Source organism: Tursiops truncatus, chromosome 2 (assembly GCF_011762595.2).
Source record: "Tursiops truncatus isolate mTurTru1 chromosome 2, mTurTru1.mat.Y, whole genome shotgun sequence".
Lineage (NCBI taxonomy): Eukaryota > Metazoa > Chordata > Mammalia > Artiodactyla > Delphinidae > Tursiops > Tursiops truncatus.
Window position 1 is genome coordinate 132,382,554 of NC_047035.1, and position 14,837 is coordinate 132,397,390.

Genomic DNA, 14,837 nt, shown 5'->3' on the forward strand with positions numbered 1-14,837 from the left:
ACTTTGTTTAAATGTCCATAGATCATCTGGAGGAATGACTGGTTCCAGGCCTGCAGATGAAATGGTTCCAGGCTCTCCAGAGAGATGGCAAACAAATGGTGATTAACTGCAGGACCAGTTTATGAGTTTGCAAGAAGATACATATTAAGCTTTTGCAGGGGCAAGCCTCAGTTAATACATTTAGGAAAACAACCCAAATTACAAAAATAACGGACTGTGTCCAGTCTGTTTATAGCCCCCAAGGGATCTTGGGGGTCTTTGCAAAATGTTTGTTTGCCCAAGACTGTGCAGGACCAAGCGTTCAGAAATGGTATTGGAAACTAAGCCAAAAATAGTCTTCTCCCTGGGCTCTACCCAAACCTGGCAGTTTTATGACCTTCTCCTAGAAAAATGTCTCAAAACTGTAGAAAGGTGAGTAATCACCCAGGCAGAAGGCTTTCCTGAGAAGCTGGGCTGCTTTGTTCTTTAAGGACGTCAGTGTGGAAAGATGAAGCCAGAAAGGTGACATGATCAAAGTCTATAAAACCTTAATGGTTATGCAGAGATTGAGCAGCTCTGGTTCATCAAATCTGAGATGGACAGACCCAGCGTAGCCCTTGAAGTTTGAAAGAGGATTTTGAGGGACAAATTACAAAGAAGGATTGGGTCCCACTCTGAGTTGTCAATGAAGCAACTGAGTTCCTCAAAATGTGGTATAGGGCAAAATTTTTTCAAAGGTGGAGAGTGGAGGGGATGGGAGTAGGCTCAAGAAATTTTGCCAGTAAATGGATAATGGATTAAGAGCCATCAACAACACATCCCTGCACTTCTGAGGATGGCTAAAATACTTCTTGGGACCAGTTGGACCTTAGCTTCCTCCTGATTGGTCAAGAATCTGTGCATAGATGTGAAAGGAACCAAAATCAAACCAGTTTCAGCAAAACAAGGACTTTGTTGGCTCCCATAGCTGGAGCAGGTCCTCGTGGAGCTCCGAGGAGCTAAGAAGGAGCTTCAGGGAGAATCATGTGCTGAAGAGTGGCATGGGGGTGGTTAGCCCTGAAAATCGCCATCAGTCCCTGAAGAGCTCACCAGACACAATGCAATTTTAGTATAAACAGTATGCCAACTCTGCAAACACAGCTTCAACCCACAGCACTCATCAATACTCACCTTCCCGTCAGATTACTATCCGCAGACCCATCCTATGGAGGAATCAGACATCAGAACTGGGAGCTCCCTCATGGCAACAGTCTCAGGACAGATTCTGATTGGTCATCTTGGGTCATGTGCCAGTCACTGCTTTAATGAAATCAAATATTAGGTTCTCTGTCTTGCCTGGACTTTAAGTCCAAGAGGATAAACTGATTGACTCATCCTGGGTCTTATGTGCACCCACGGTTGATGGAGGGTGATGGAACTTAGAACCTACAAGTCCCTACACATTAGTCACCCAGGAGAGCTGACTAAAAATGCTGATACCCAAGGCTCTACCTCCCGAGATCCAGATTCAGCTGCTCCGAGTGGGGCCTGGGCATTTGTATTATTGTTAAATCCCCCATGATGATCTCCCAAAAGAATATACCCCTCTCCTTTGTGAGGCTCTGGGTGGGGCTCCCAAGTGCTAAAGATGCACACCCTAGCAGAGCATGTGCTGGCCTTTCCCAGGCTTCCCCAGGCTCCTGCTTTCTCCTTCTGCAGCCTCACCTCTTTCTCCTATAGCCATCCTCAAGCTTTTCCAGCTCCTCAGGCAAGCCACACCTTGGTACACGGTTTCTTCAGTGTTCCTTCTACCTGGAAGCCCTGCCCTCCTCCTCCTCCCTTGCCCACCACCTTCCCCTGGCACATTCCCAACTGGGAAAACTTCCCTTCCCACGCTGCACCCCAGGCTGGGCTGGAGGCCCCTGGCGCCCGTGTTCTGTGCCTCCCCGACAGCGCCTGTGTTATGCCTTATTGAAAGTGATTGTTAAGTTATCTGTCTTGACTTTAAGCCCAGTGTGGACTTGCACCATCGGAATGAAAGGCACATACAGCACGTCAGGGGTGGGGTTCGGTGTGCTTGGCTCTGCCGTTTATTAGCTGGTAATTGGGTGAGTACTTAAACTCACTCAGCCTCAGTTTCTTCATCTGCAAAATGGGGATAGTAATAGAACCCACCTTAGCTTAAAGTGTCTAGAAATGTAAAGCACTTAGCCAGCACCTGACATAATGTAAGAGCACGCTGAAACATGAGCCATTATTACTATCATTCTTAGTGAAAATGAATCCTTGAAGGTACCTCGCAAGATACACCACCCTTTCGGTAAAGCCCTCCCCAGGTAGTTAGTTGTTCACTCCTCACCTCTGTTTTGCCCCTCACCTTCCTCTAATATCTGTTTCTACTAGCAGTTCAAAGATAGGAGTTGTCTTATTGATTTCTTTATACCCCAGGGACTAGCATGTACTAGTCCTAAATATGTATTTATTGACTGATGACTCAGGCCCTGCATTTGAGAACACCCTGTTCATACCCAGAGGCAGGGGAAGCCAGACTCCTTCCCCACCGCTGCCCCTGGGAGGGCTTCAACCTTACGTAAACCTCGCCTTTCAGAAGCTCCCTGCTCCTTCATCACACAACCCCACCCCCCGAAAATGGAGAGGGAGAGATGGGGGGGGCGAGGGTTCAGTGGTGGGGCCTCCACAGCCAGGACTGGTGGAAGGGGAACAGGAGCATGAAAAGGTCTCTGCCCCTCCGCCCAGGCTGCATCCAGGGGAAAATGCGTAAGTGGTGAGACTCTATAATGAGAGCTGTCAGTCTGAAGTCAGCTACACTTTGCGGTACGCGTGCCTCTCACTGTAGTGGCCTCTCCCATTGCGGAGCACAGGCTCCAGACGCGCAGGTTCAGCGGCCCAGCCGCTCCACGGCATGTGGGATCTTCCCAGACCGGGGCTCGAACCCGTGTCCCCTGCATCGGCAGGCAGACTCTCAACCACTGCGCCACCAGGGAAGCCCTGAAGTCAACTACACTTTGATTTAAGTGAGTTTCTATGGCAAATAGAGTGCTGAGTTCCAAAACCCAACATTTCAAGAATTTCTTATTTTTGCAAAGATTTGTGGAGTTGTCAATAAGCTGGTTGGTTTGGCCGGTATAGACAGATTCCTCAAGGTCAACACAACCTCATATTGCTCTATTTGTAGCTGGATTTCTCTTCATAGTCTAAACTGTGTAAAAGCCAAATCTCTACTTCTGTGATGTCCAAATTCAGCCTCATACATTTCTCCTCTGAGAAGGAAGCCCTTTTCGTCCCTTTCCCAAATGATTTGCTTATGCCGTAGGAATTGGATCTCCTCCCAAAATGACAGCCAGTCCCCTGGCCGGAAGGCTGGGGAGCTCCCATGGCCCAGTGCCCCTCCCAGATGGTGCAGGCACACCTCGTTTTATTGTGCTTTGTAGATACTGCTTTTTTTTTTTTAATTGAAGGCCTGTGGCAACCCTGTATCCAGTAAGTTTATCCATGCCATGTTCCCAACAGCATTTGCTCACTTTGTGTCTCTGTGTCACATTTGGGCAATTCTCTCAATATTTCAAACTTTTTCTTTATTGTTCTGTCTGTTATGTGATCAGTGATCTTTGATGTTACTCTTGCAAAATGATTCCAGCTCGCTGAAGGCTCAGATGATGGTGAACATTTTTTAGCAATAATATTTTTTAAATTAAGGTAGGTATACTGTTTTTTAGACATAATGTTACTGCACACTTAACAGACTACAGTATAGTGTAAACATAACTTTGATATGCACTGGGAAGCAAAAAAAATGTGTGGGACGTGCTTATTGCATTAGTTGCTTTATTGCGGTAGCCTGGAATGGAACCCCCAAGATCTCCAAGGGATGCTTGTATTCAGTTGCAGTCTTGGGGTGACAGTATTATCAGCCTGCCCCTTACAGACAAAGAAACTGAGGTGTAGAGGCTGCAGCCAAAGGTCCACACTCTTGGGCAAGGACAGCACCGGGAGGGCCTGCTTCCAGGCCTTCTGAAGCCTGCACAGCCTCTCTGCTGGATCCTAAGCCACGTTCTACGACCCAGAGATGCTGCAGCTGTGGTGGTGGTGAATTTACAGTCGGGGCTGCTGGGAATGCTAATGGATCCTTTCTCTCTCGTTAGCGAGAAGCTTTAGAACTAACTTGTGTAAGGCAGGATCTAGCAAAGGGTGTTCGTTGGTGGACCTCAAAGGTGCCTGTGTGCAGTCTGGCTCTGTGCCTGCCTCAGTGTGCCAGGGCTGTCCTGCGATTCTAGAGAATAAATGGTGGATCTGGCTCCTGGATGGGCCAAGCCTGAGGAACGCGAACCGCGATCTGGATTTTGAGGTGGTGGCCTTTCACTGGACAAACCTGTAGCATTTTGCCAACAGGGACTTAAAATGAATCCCGGTTTGGGGAAATGATAATTAGACAGAACCTGTTGGACTGAGACCCACTTTTTTTTTTTTTTTTTTCTTTTCTGTACGCGGGCCTCTCAGTGTTGTGGCCTCTCCCGTTGCAGAGCACAGGCTCTGGACACGCAGGCTCAGCGGCCATGGCTCACGGGCCCAGCCGCTCCGCGGCATGTGGGATCTTCCGGGACCGGGGCACGAACCCGTGTCCCCTGCATCAGCAGGCGGACTCTCAACCACTGCGCCACCAGGGAAGCCCCGTGAGACCCACATTTTTGAGGGAAATACGGTGGCACCCCAAATTGTAAAGCCAGCAGTAGCCATCACAGCATTTTGCCTTAAGGAAACAACAGCTTGTTTTTGCCCCATGGTGCGGTGCTTGAGACATTAGTCCCCTTTCGTACTTGTTTTCTAGAAGCCAGATTCAGAAGTATTACTGCTCTGGGTTCCATCTACAGACCTAGGGTCCTCTTCCCCTAGCCCAAAGCTTTCTCCTTCAGAGCTTCACTCCCCTCCCAGCAGGCAGAGTCCTAAATGCAGACGCAGCCCTGCAGCCTCTGTGGCCTTCAGCAAGTGAGGACTGCCATAGTGCTTAAAAGAAACATCTAAATTGGATAAAAACTCAGAATTTTTTCCAAAGAACCAGATGAGTTGGCTTGGAAGTGAGGTGAGGGGGGCCAAAGGAGCAATTGGTTTGACTAAAAACACTTGCTCTGGCGTATTTGTGTTCCATCCAAAAGATGCTTCTCAGGGGAAGTGGCCAGTCTTAAATATCCCAGCAGCGGCAGGAGAGCTGCGGGGCCTAGGGAATCTTGGGGAGGAGACATTTTGCTCCTGGAAAAATAAGTGACCAAGTTAAAGGAAGTCACCACCCTGATGCTCTCCCAAGAGCGGCCTTGGTGGCCTTGCCCTGGCGGCGCCGAGCGTCCAGGCCCTGCGCACCGCGGGGCCCGCTGCATCCACACCTCCTGGGGTGGCAGCTGCCCTGCCGCCTCCGTCAGGCTCGCAGGCCCCCGACTCCGGAGAGCGGCCAGTACGAGTCCTGGGGCAGCAGCGAGGTGCCTGGAGGGGATGCTGGAGGTGGCCGAACCCAGGCGGGGTGGGTGGCCCGGGGCCAAGGGAGGGGCGGGAGGTAGGGAGGGAGCCTCGAGGTGCTTTAGTGGCCGACATCCAGTGGGCCATCCCGCCCAACCCCGGACAACTCGGAAGCGGATTTTTCAGCCTCCTGCACTGGGGACACATCTGAGTGAGAGCAATGAGTCGGGGTGTCGGTGGCGTCTTCGGGACAGCAGTCTAGTTGTAAAGGGATCCTGGGGGTTTTCTCCAAGCTCAGTTTCTACTTGGGTTGGATACGTATAGGGAAGATGGGGGAAGGGGGCGCGGCCGTCCTTGCTCTCTGCCGGCCTTGGCTGTCCCGGGGCATTTGGGCCTTTTCTGCGTGGAAAGCCGCGGGGTTCGGGGCGCGCCCACCGTCCTCCAGCCCTGGGTTCCCCAGGTCCCCGCGGCCTGCGCCGCAGCCCGGCCGCCTCGGTCCCCGCCCAGCTCTTCTCCCCCAGCCCCCAGCGGGCCGCGCTGAAACCCGAGCGCGAGGGGGCGGAACGCGAGGCGGCTGGGGCAGCGGGGCCGCGCCGACATTGGAGGAGAACTGGGTGATGGATGGCGAGGGAGGGGCGCGCGGGGAGGGGGGCGCGCCGGGCGCCCGCGGCCGAGATGGACCGAGCCTCCCGGCTCGCTGCTCCCGCCGGCGGAGCGAGGCTGCCCTTTCTCCGCAGCGTGATTTATTTTCTTCTTTTCTTCTGAACTCTTCTTCCAGGGAGAGGCTAGTGGTAACAGGCCGAGCTGGATGGATGGGTATGGGGAGAGGGGCAGGACCTTCAGCCCTGGGATTCTGGCCGACCTTCGCCTTCCTTCTCTGCAGCTTCCCCGCAGGTAAGGCACAGCCCCCGGCCCGGGGACAGCCGGCCGGGCGCGCGGGGCCCGCTCCCCGGGTCTCCTCGCAGCGCCGGGCCACAGGTCGGTGAGTCGGAGCTCAAGTTCGCCGGCCCCCCGGCCTCCCATCTCCACGCGTCTTTGTTTCTCCCGCGTCCCGCCGAAGGCGCGATGGATGCGGCAGTGGGGACCTGGGGGAACCCCTCCCAGGCTATAATGAAAAAGAGCCAGGCGGGGAGGTCGCAGGCGCCGGGGACGTCTGCCAACTTCCGAGAAAAAGGGGGTACCGGGATGCGCCCCTTAGGGGCCCCCGAGAAGGGGGAGAATGGGAGGCACGGACTCGGAGCAGGGGGCACTTTCTCCAGCTCCTCGCCCAGCAGTTTGCAAACCTGCCGGGTGCCCGGGGGTGGAGCTGGGGGCGCCCCTGAGGTCCCAGGCCTGACCCGGACCGCCCCCTCCCGCGGGACCCCGTCCCTCCCCCCCGCGCTCGCCCACGCGGGGAAGCCCACGGACTGGGCTTCGAAGGGCCCTTATTCCTGTTTGATAACATTCCGCGTCGCCCCCTGTTTGTTTTTATTGTGTCAGAAAGGGAGAGAATTTCAGAATTAAAGCTGAAAAAGCCCATCTGTTTCCAATGAATCCCCCATAGTTTTTCACAATGTTTTTGGCAGATCGCTGCTTTCAAATTCCTCCGAGCCCGGACCTCTTGTTTTTGTTGGGGGAAGGGAGACCAACTCCACAGAGAAGCATTTGTTCCTTCCCAAACGCTCCAGTTTCTTTACTTTTTTTTCCCCCCCTTTCGGAGGGGGAGGGGGAAGGCACGAAACTTAAATCCCGGGTCTGTTTTCTTTTTAATGTTTCAAGAAAGTTTATTCCATTTTTGCCATATGCTACTCACAGCCTCGAAATGCCAGTTAAACCCTTTGTACCCATTTTCCCCTCGCTAAAAATACAAATAAACCCAGCGTCACGGGTCAAATGGTCCCCGATGCAAGGCGAGATTTCCTGGCTGTTTCCATTGTGCTGCGGGATGCCGAGGTGTCTTTTTTTGCAAAAATGAGAGCCTGTTTCGCTCCGCAGGCGGAACGGATCCGCAGCCGCAGCGCTCTACCGAGCTCTGCAAGAAAGGACTTGAGTTAGACCGGGATTGGGTTGTTTTGTTTTGCTCCTCAGCCAGCTGGGTTTCAGGAACTGGCAGAACTGGGCAGTCCGGACTCGGCCTGGCTGTAAGTTGGGGCTCCCGGTGGGAGGACATGCAAGGCAGCTGTAAGGGAAGAGGAATCCGTTTACTTTCCCGCCCCAGCCCTGCTCCGGGGCCCCCCAAAACCCACCCGGCACCGCGCGCCCCAAGGGCGTCCCCGGAGAGTCACAACCTGCTCGCAGCCCTGGATTCCATTGGGGATGCCCCGGCCAAAGACAAAATGGGGGGTGTCAATGCCTTAAAGAGCCTTTAGACCCCGTGCACCCTCGCCCCAGAATGTTACAACCTCCATAGAGGGTCAAGCAGCAGGGAGTCCTACTCTCCCTCCCTTTTTTTTTTTTTTTAAAGATAGTTTCCCCACCTATAGAAGGTTCTGGCTGGAAGGCTGATTTGGGTCCTTCCCAAGAACTAAGAAACTAAAATTTGAAATGATCGTCTTCTTAAAAGAAGAAAACCCCCTTTTAGAGATGCAGAAGTTTGTAATGTGTGTGCATCTCGGTTTGGTCCAGATAAAGATCCAGCCCATTGGAAGTTTTATCAGATGGGTTGATAAATGGCTTTTGTCCCTTAGCTGCCATGGGGGATGTGATCTCAGCTTGGAGCTGAAATTGAGAAAGGGGGCTTAGAAGCCCTTAAAACAACACCTTCCCGCTCTTAAAGCGGCAGCACTTGTTAACTTCTTGGGCTGGAGGGAGAGGAAGGGAAGGGCTGGCAGGAAGTACTCAGAGGTAGGAGGGAGCTGTCAGGGCTGGGTGGTGGAGTTTTGCTGTTTTCATTTCTCCATCTTAAAAACTTTATTTTAAAAGTCTCCCCCATCGTCTGAGGAGAGCTGGTGGGTTATAGAATTCATAACCCGAATTCCATCACTTGTGTCCAAGAAGCCCATTTCTTTTTGGCTTCAAGGCCGGTAACTAAAACCTGGCAGATAGAGCAGATAGCTGTTGCACTGTCATGCCAACTGGCTAATGTTTCTTCTAATTTGAGGCCCTGACAGCCGCATTTAGTCAAAATTGCCCACCTTGCTGAAAACTGAGCTTCCAGTATGCCCGCATGAAATAATACACTGGGGGCTCTGAAAACGTGTGTGCTCCAGAAACCTGGGTCAAGAAGACGGTTTCTTAAGAGATGAAATGGGTCATTTCCACCACAAAGAGGTGGACTGTCGCCAGAGGGGCTGCTTGGGGATCAAGTCAGAGAACCTGCAGGTCTGCTGGGCAGCTGGGTGGGCGTTAGAGGAAAAAAAAAAAAAAGAAAGCACTGGAGACAGTCAGGGGCCCTGTGTGCCAGCCCCTCCCTCTAAAGACAGGTGGAATCTGGCTGGAGCAGCCTCGTGAAAGCATAGGCTTGTTCAGTGCTAGTCGACTTGAATGGCTTCCAGGAGTAAACCCATAGGACTGCAAATTAAATTGGACATAGTTATGTGGAGAAAGATGCCTTAACCTCCGCTAGACTGAGAGGGTTTGTGTCTTTTGAGAGTGTTTACATGTACTCAGCGTGCGTGGCACACCTCCTGTGGTCCTGACACAGGGACAGCTTTCGGCGCCCTCATCGGAGCAAGGTTGGCGTCCGCCTTCAGTCCTGGTGGAAGGACAGGGGCCCTTCGGTGTCCCTTGGGCTCTCAGGGTGTCTGCATGGACCATGCTGTGCCTTCAGCAGATGGACAGAGTGGCCACTGCTGTGGTCTAGCTGGGAGGGGGGGTGGCAGGAGGCCAAGAAAGCCTTCTTAGGAGAGTCTTTCACTAATAGCGTCTGCTTCAAAACACAATTAATAGATACTTCTTTAAACTTTGAAACCACCCTGGCTTAATAAAACAGATTTCTAAGAGGAACCCGGCAAAGTCACGTGTTGTAGACATGCTGGCATGTTTCCCATTGGCTACATATGGACGCTATACTCCAGCATGGTGGTTCTCAAAATGTGGTCCTTGGGCCAGCAGCATCTACCCCCTCCCTCCCCCCCGGCCCAGGAACTTGTTAGAAACCTACTGAAGCTGATGTTCTGGGGGTGGGATGCACAGTCTGTACTGTAACAGGCCTTCCAGAGGGTTCCGATGCACCTCAAGTGGGAGGACCACTGTTCTAAAAATCATTGCCCTGGGCCTTTCTTTTTTCCTCTTTCCCCTTCCTTTTAAACCACAGCTGTTTTAGAAAGATTAGTCCTCAGTGGGGAAACTAAGGCTTGCAGAGACGCAAGTCCTCTGCAGTATCCAAGTACATCTGTGTCATTGTAGAGATGAGAATATTTATCTCGGAGCTGCTATTCAAAAACGTACAAGCAAGTCAACCTACTTACCGTGTTTTTGTCCTTCCAGTAGGACTTTGTGTCCCAGAGGGAAAGACTGAAATGAGTCCCATTGCAAGAGCCGGATGGCAGCAGCGTCAGCCAGTAGGCTGGTGTGTGCCACACCAAGGGGCCTTCAGGGCAGAGCCCTGGCTCCCAGGGAGGGCGGGATGTAAAATCCTGCAGATGCTTGGTCGCTTTGGCCCTGAGGATGAGTTGGAGAATAAGGAGAGGATCTATGGTCTTCTGGTTTAAGAAGGGAAACCTCTGCAAGGTTGGAGGAATTGCTAGCAGTCACCCCAGTGCCCAGAGGAGAACTGGGGAGAGGTGATCCATGGGCTCAGATAAAGTTGCTCCATGAGATGGGGAACTGGGGTCCCGGGTCTCTGTGGAGGTGAGAGGATTGCGTGGGGACCACTTTACATGTTGGAGGTCATATGGTTCCTGCTAAAATTTCCCTCTCGGGTGCAATGTGCAAGGCCCTCAGCAGAAGTGGGCAGAAAACCCCAATTTATGTTTGGTTGAGTGATTGGGGGGTACCATGCCGTTGTAATGCCTGGCTACACTCAACCTGCCTAAAACTGAAGGCACTGTTCCTTCTAGGGTAACCAACTCATCTCAGTGGACCCAGGACTTTCCGCTGTTTTAAAATTGAGAGTCCCGTGTTTTTAGAAGCCCTCTGAGTCCTGGGCACACCAGGATGGTGGGTCTCCCTGGACTCTCCTCCTGTCCCCTGGACTAGTGCCTGGCCTGTGTCTGTTAGACCCCACTGCCCAGAACCGTTAAGTCCTGGGTGTGAAGTGGCCTCTCCCTTCTGTCGGTTCACCCGGCGCCGGGCCTCCTTCCTCCACCCTTTCCTGCCTGTTCCCGTTGTCACCTGCAGGCAGCTGAGCTTGGACCTGCCTCCCAGGTGCCCCACCCTCACGCTCCAAGTTGCCAAATGAATCGCTCTAAAACGCCTGCTCAGGCACTCACAGCTCTCTGTGGCCCTCTTTGGAGCATCCAGAAGGGAGGACCCTCTGGCATCTGGTCCCACACGCATCCCTGGCCTCATTCCCTGGCATGTCCCCAGGCTCCAGGCCCCTCCAGGTCTCCCCATACTCTGTCACCACCCACCATACCTTAACGGTGGGCAGCCCTCAGGCCTTGCTGAGGCCCCTGCCCAGTTTGGAACGGGAATGCCCACTAGATTAAAGCCCAAGGCCAGTGCCATCTGTTGGGGTCCAGTGCCGTCCCTCCAGTGACCTGGGTACCTGTCACCTGGACTGCTGACGCCTGTGCTTCCTCTTGGCCTTGTTGCTTCCTGGGTCTTGGGTTTTTAGTCCTCTTCTAAATCACCGGAGCTGTTCATAAGGGCAGGAACCCCATTTCCTGTTTCTTTATACCCTTCTCTTTGCTCTGCACCCCAAACACACCCGGCACAGTCCTGGAAACTACAGGACCCTTGGGTTTTTTGTGTGTCTGTTTGTTTTCTGCTCAACAGGCAGAGACCACAGGGTTGGGGTGGGGGATGTCCAGATACCCCAATCTTGTTTTCAAAAAATTTGTTTCTGCTTATAAAGACAATACTCATTTTTAAATCTAAAGACCGAAAAGGATAAATAAGAAAATGAAAATAACGCAAATTCCAGTCTCCCACAGGCTACCATCACTAATTGACATTCATGAATAACCTTCAAGACAGAATACCTTCATATTGTTTTCTCCAAAATATGATCATTTGAAGAACAACAGTTTTTAAAGCTCTTCCGTTTATTGAGCGGCCACATATACCAGGCACTCTGCTAAATACTTGAAATATGTCACCTCATGAGATGGTCACCCCCCCCCCTGTGAGCACCATTCCCTCTGTATCGATGAGGAACCAGAGGGTCAGAGAGGTTGCCTGACATCGCACAACTTAGTGGCAGAGCCAGGAGTAGAGCCCAGACCCCTGCCCTTTTCCGTATCCCAGGTTTTGGGTAAATACTCGTTAAACGTGCTACGTGGCATTTTACACTTGGAGCTATGTAGCGTATAAGGCTTTAAGGTGGGGGGAAAAGAATAAGAAACTTTGGAGATATAATTAGACAGCAGAATGAAGAGTGACCACGCTCTTCCATGGATCTCACATTGTTGCCTCTTCCCAAAGGCCCTCTCTGCTCCCTATCTATCCCTGGCTTAGCATTCCAAAGCACATGCCACCCAGCCGTAGGTTGGGAAAACAACTTTGGCAGAGCTGTCATGGTGCAAATTTTCCCAAGTCAGATTTGTGTCTTTTGGGTTTTGCTTATTTATTCATTCCACTCACTACTTCACCTGGGCAGTCAGAATACCGAGACGCCTATTGAAGTGATCCCTCTGCGCCCAAGTCCCTGCAGAAAGGAGCCCATTATAGTTCCCCATGCTGAGGAATGTTCCATGAACACGGGCTCACACTCGGGTGTGCACCAGCCAGGCGTGTGCCTTCCCAGTGCATGAGGAAGGTGGAGGAAGGCCTGCCTGCAGATGGAAGTGGGGGAGAAAAGCCACTTCAAATGAATTTTGACCCGGAGCAACCAAGCAGATGAGCCCAGGGTTACTAGAGGCAGAACCGGAATGGAAAACTGTCACCTCTAGAGCCAGTCCTAGACTCAGGAAAAGGGGTTATGCCTCCAAGTAGGAAGCCCAACTGCTCGCCTACAAGCTTCATTTATACCTGAAAAGTGATGTCTTTGCCCCTGCCATCCTTCTCGTGGAACCCAGAGTCGCTTAGTTCTCTGCCCTAAGGCAGGGTGGTCTGGGCATGGAATCCTGTGCCTGGCCCCTGCCCGCCATGGGCCCTTCTAACTCAGAGGAGCCCGTAGCTGCCTGACTGCAGGGCTGCTTGTGGCCTTGGGCCCGAGGGTGAGCACATGTGCTTTCTAACGTCCTCTCAGCTGTGGCTGTTGATCTGGCTCCGTGTGGCCCCGGTGGGTGTGCCCTTTTCCTTGGCACTCGGCCTGGTTTCTTGCAGCGACTTGGCACGTGTGGAGGCTGGGACAGAGCAGCCTGGCTGGGCGTGACGAGGGGGCAGCGCCTCCTGCCTCAGCTTGGTGAGTGGCACTCGGCCACCTGTGCCCACACTTAGCAGTGAGTTAACCGCTGCTCCCCCATCTCCCCTCCTCCACTCCCTAAGCCAATGCAGATTCTCTGAGAAGCTTCCTCCTGCCCCGGGCTTTCTTCTCGGGTAGGCAGGTCCCTGTAGGAAGCCCCTGAGAAAAGTCCCAGTGCTCTCAAGGGGCGAGAGACGCTTTGGAGTCACGGGCTAGGTCGGTTCCTTGGAACGTTCTTAGGCTGAACTGGGAGGAATGCCTCTGAGGAAAGCTGATCGCTTCTGGCTGCCTGTGGGTGAAGTAAGGTAGGGTCGGCTGCACCTGGTGAAAAATCCAGTCCCTCACCTGGGTGTGTTCCTCTCGGTATCTGACGCCAGACACCTGGATGGAGCGACACAAACCCGGCAGCCACAGGCATCTCTCAAGCAAAGAGACTCCAGAACACTGGCCCGGCAAGAGCTTGCCAAATTCTGGCGCTAGATCCATCCACTGTCCCCTCCCAGCTTCGGTGCTAAGGGACAGGAGAGGGTGGAGAGTTGTCCACTGCTTCTGCTGCTGGTGCCCAGCCTGGGTCTCCCACGGGGCGCAAGCACATTTCCCACCTCTTTTGGGACCCACATCCCAACTCGTTGCTAAGAGGCGAGCCCCAGCATCGGCGCTGCCTGGGACAGGTGGGCAGTGAGGACAGGGGGCGTCTCAGGCTTCTGTGCTGCTCCTTCCACAGAGGCTGTGCAGTGAATTCTCTTTGAAGCTGCCCTCCCTCTGCTCTGCCTGCTTCTGTCCTAGTTAAAGCCATCGCCTCTTAATGTTATGCCACTTCCTAAAATAGTGTTCTCATCATGCCAGGTACTTACTGAAGGTTATCCAGCGGACTCCCCACGGTCAGCGGGATCTGGTCTGAAATCCTTAGGCTGGCGTATCGGGGTCCAGTCAGGAAAACAGAAACCACATGGGGTATTGCCACAGAGGGAACCTGATACAGGGGATTGTGTCTAGATGGGCGTGGGAGGACGGAAGAGGCCACAAGGGACCACGGAGGCACACACAGAGTTGCAGGAAGCGACTTCCACTCCTGGGGCTGGAGGCACAAAGGGAAGAGGACCTTGGGGGCCCAGGGCTCGGAGGAGGGCCGCTACCTGGCTGGTCTGGCTACTTCGGAGCAGCGGCTGGAGGGGAAGAAGGGCCAGGGCTGGGTGGTGGTGCTGAGATTAACCTGGCTGGGCCTCGTCTAGTGCTCCCCGGTGGTGCAATCTAACAGGGAGCTGGGTGAACGGGGAAACGGGGTTTGCTGCATCCCAGCCCCACACAGAGCGGAGAAAAGCAGTTTGAAGCTGAACGACATTTGCTTCATCGCCGGCTTTCACTCGGGGCTTCCGTGCCTGGCCCCAAACTTGCGGCCACACGCTCAACCATCCGGCATTTCACCTCCGGCCAGTCCCAGCAGTTCCGGAGCCACTTGGGCTTCTGGACCTCTGCCCTGCATCACCTGTCAAATCCCACTGCCCTTCAGGACCTGGTGGAAAGGCTGCTTCCCTGATCCCCTCTACGCCTCCATCCTTAAGTCTGTGTTCAAATGAACCGTGTCTTCTTCCCTGCATCCCGGGGGTCTGTGTAGCTGACTCCACCTGAGCACAGAAACCAACTGGGGCTTGTTCGAGGAATGGCAGGAAGCACCGTGCCGGGCACCTCGTGGGGTCCAGAACCTTCAGCAAGTCCATGAATCCAGGCAGGGACCCTGTGAACCACGGAGGCAAAGCCAACGTGACTGTGGGGCTTGCCTTCAAATGAGCCGTATACTCCTTTAAGAAGAGGCAGGTTTTTCTCTCTCCCGGCTCACCCCACCCCTCCTACACGGCAACTGAAACCTGATCTAATCCCTTTGCACGAGGGTAATTTATTGGTCTATTGGGCTTTTCTTGGTGGCAAATTGCATTGTCTTTATTCCTGGGTTCGGGCTGAGGAACGGCTCCTGCATTCCTAAGAC

The 14,837-nt window shown here is 53.2% G+C and overlaps 1 protein-coding gene across 2 annotated transcripts in view; it reads left to right on the forward strand.

Moving 5' to 3' along the window:
- Nucleotides 1-14,837, forward strand: part of RGMA (repulsive guidance molecule BMP co-receptor a) — a 44,529-nt gene that overhangs the window by 13,016 nt on the left and 16,676 nt on the right. The window contains exons 1-2 of one of the 2 annotated variants that reach the window (XM_019945933.3): nucleotides 5,832-6,038; nucleotides 6,203-6,318. In XM_019945933.3, coding sequence (XP_019801492.1) covers nucleotides 6,237-6,318 — 82 coding nt within the window. In that variant the 5' untranslated portion in view covers nucleotides 5,832-6,038; nucleotides 6,203-6,236. Of the gene's footprint in view, nucleotides 1-5,831; nucleotides 6,039-6,202; nucleotides 6,319-14,837 lie in introns of those variants that run through there. The other variant, XM_019945932.3, reaches the window with a different exon arrangement.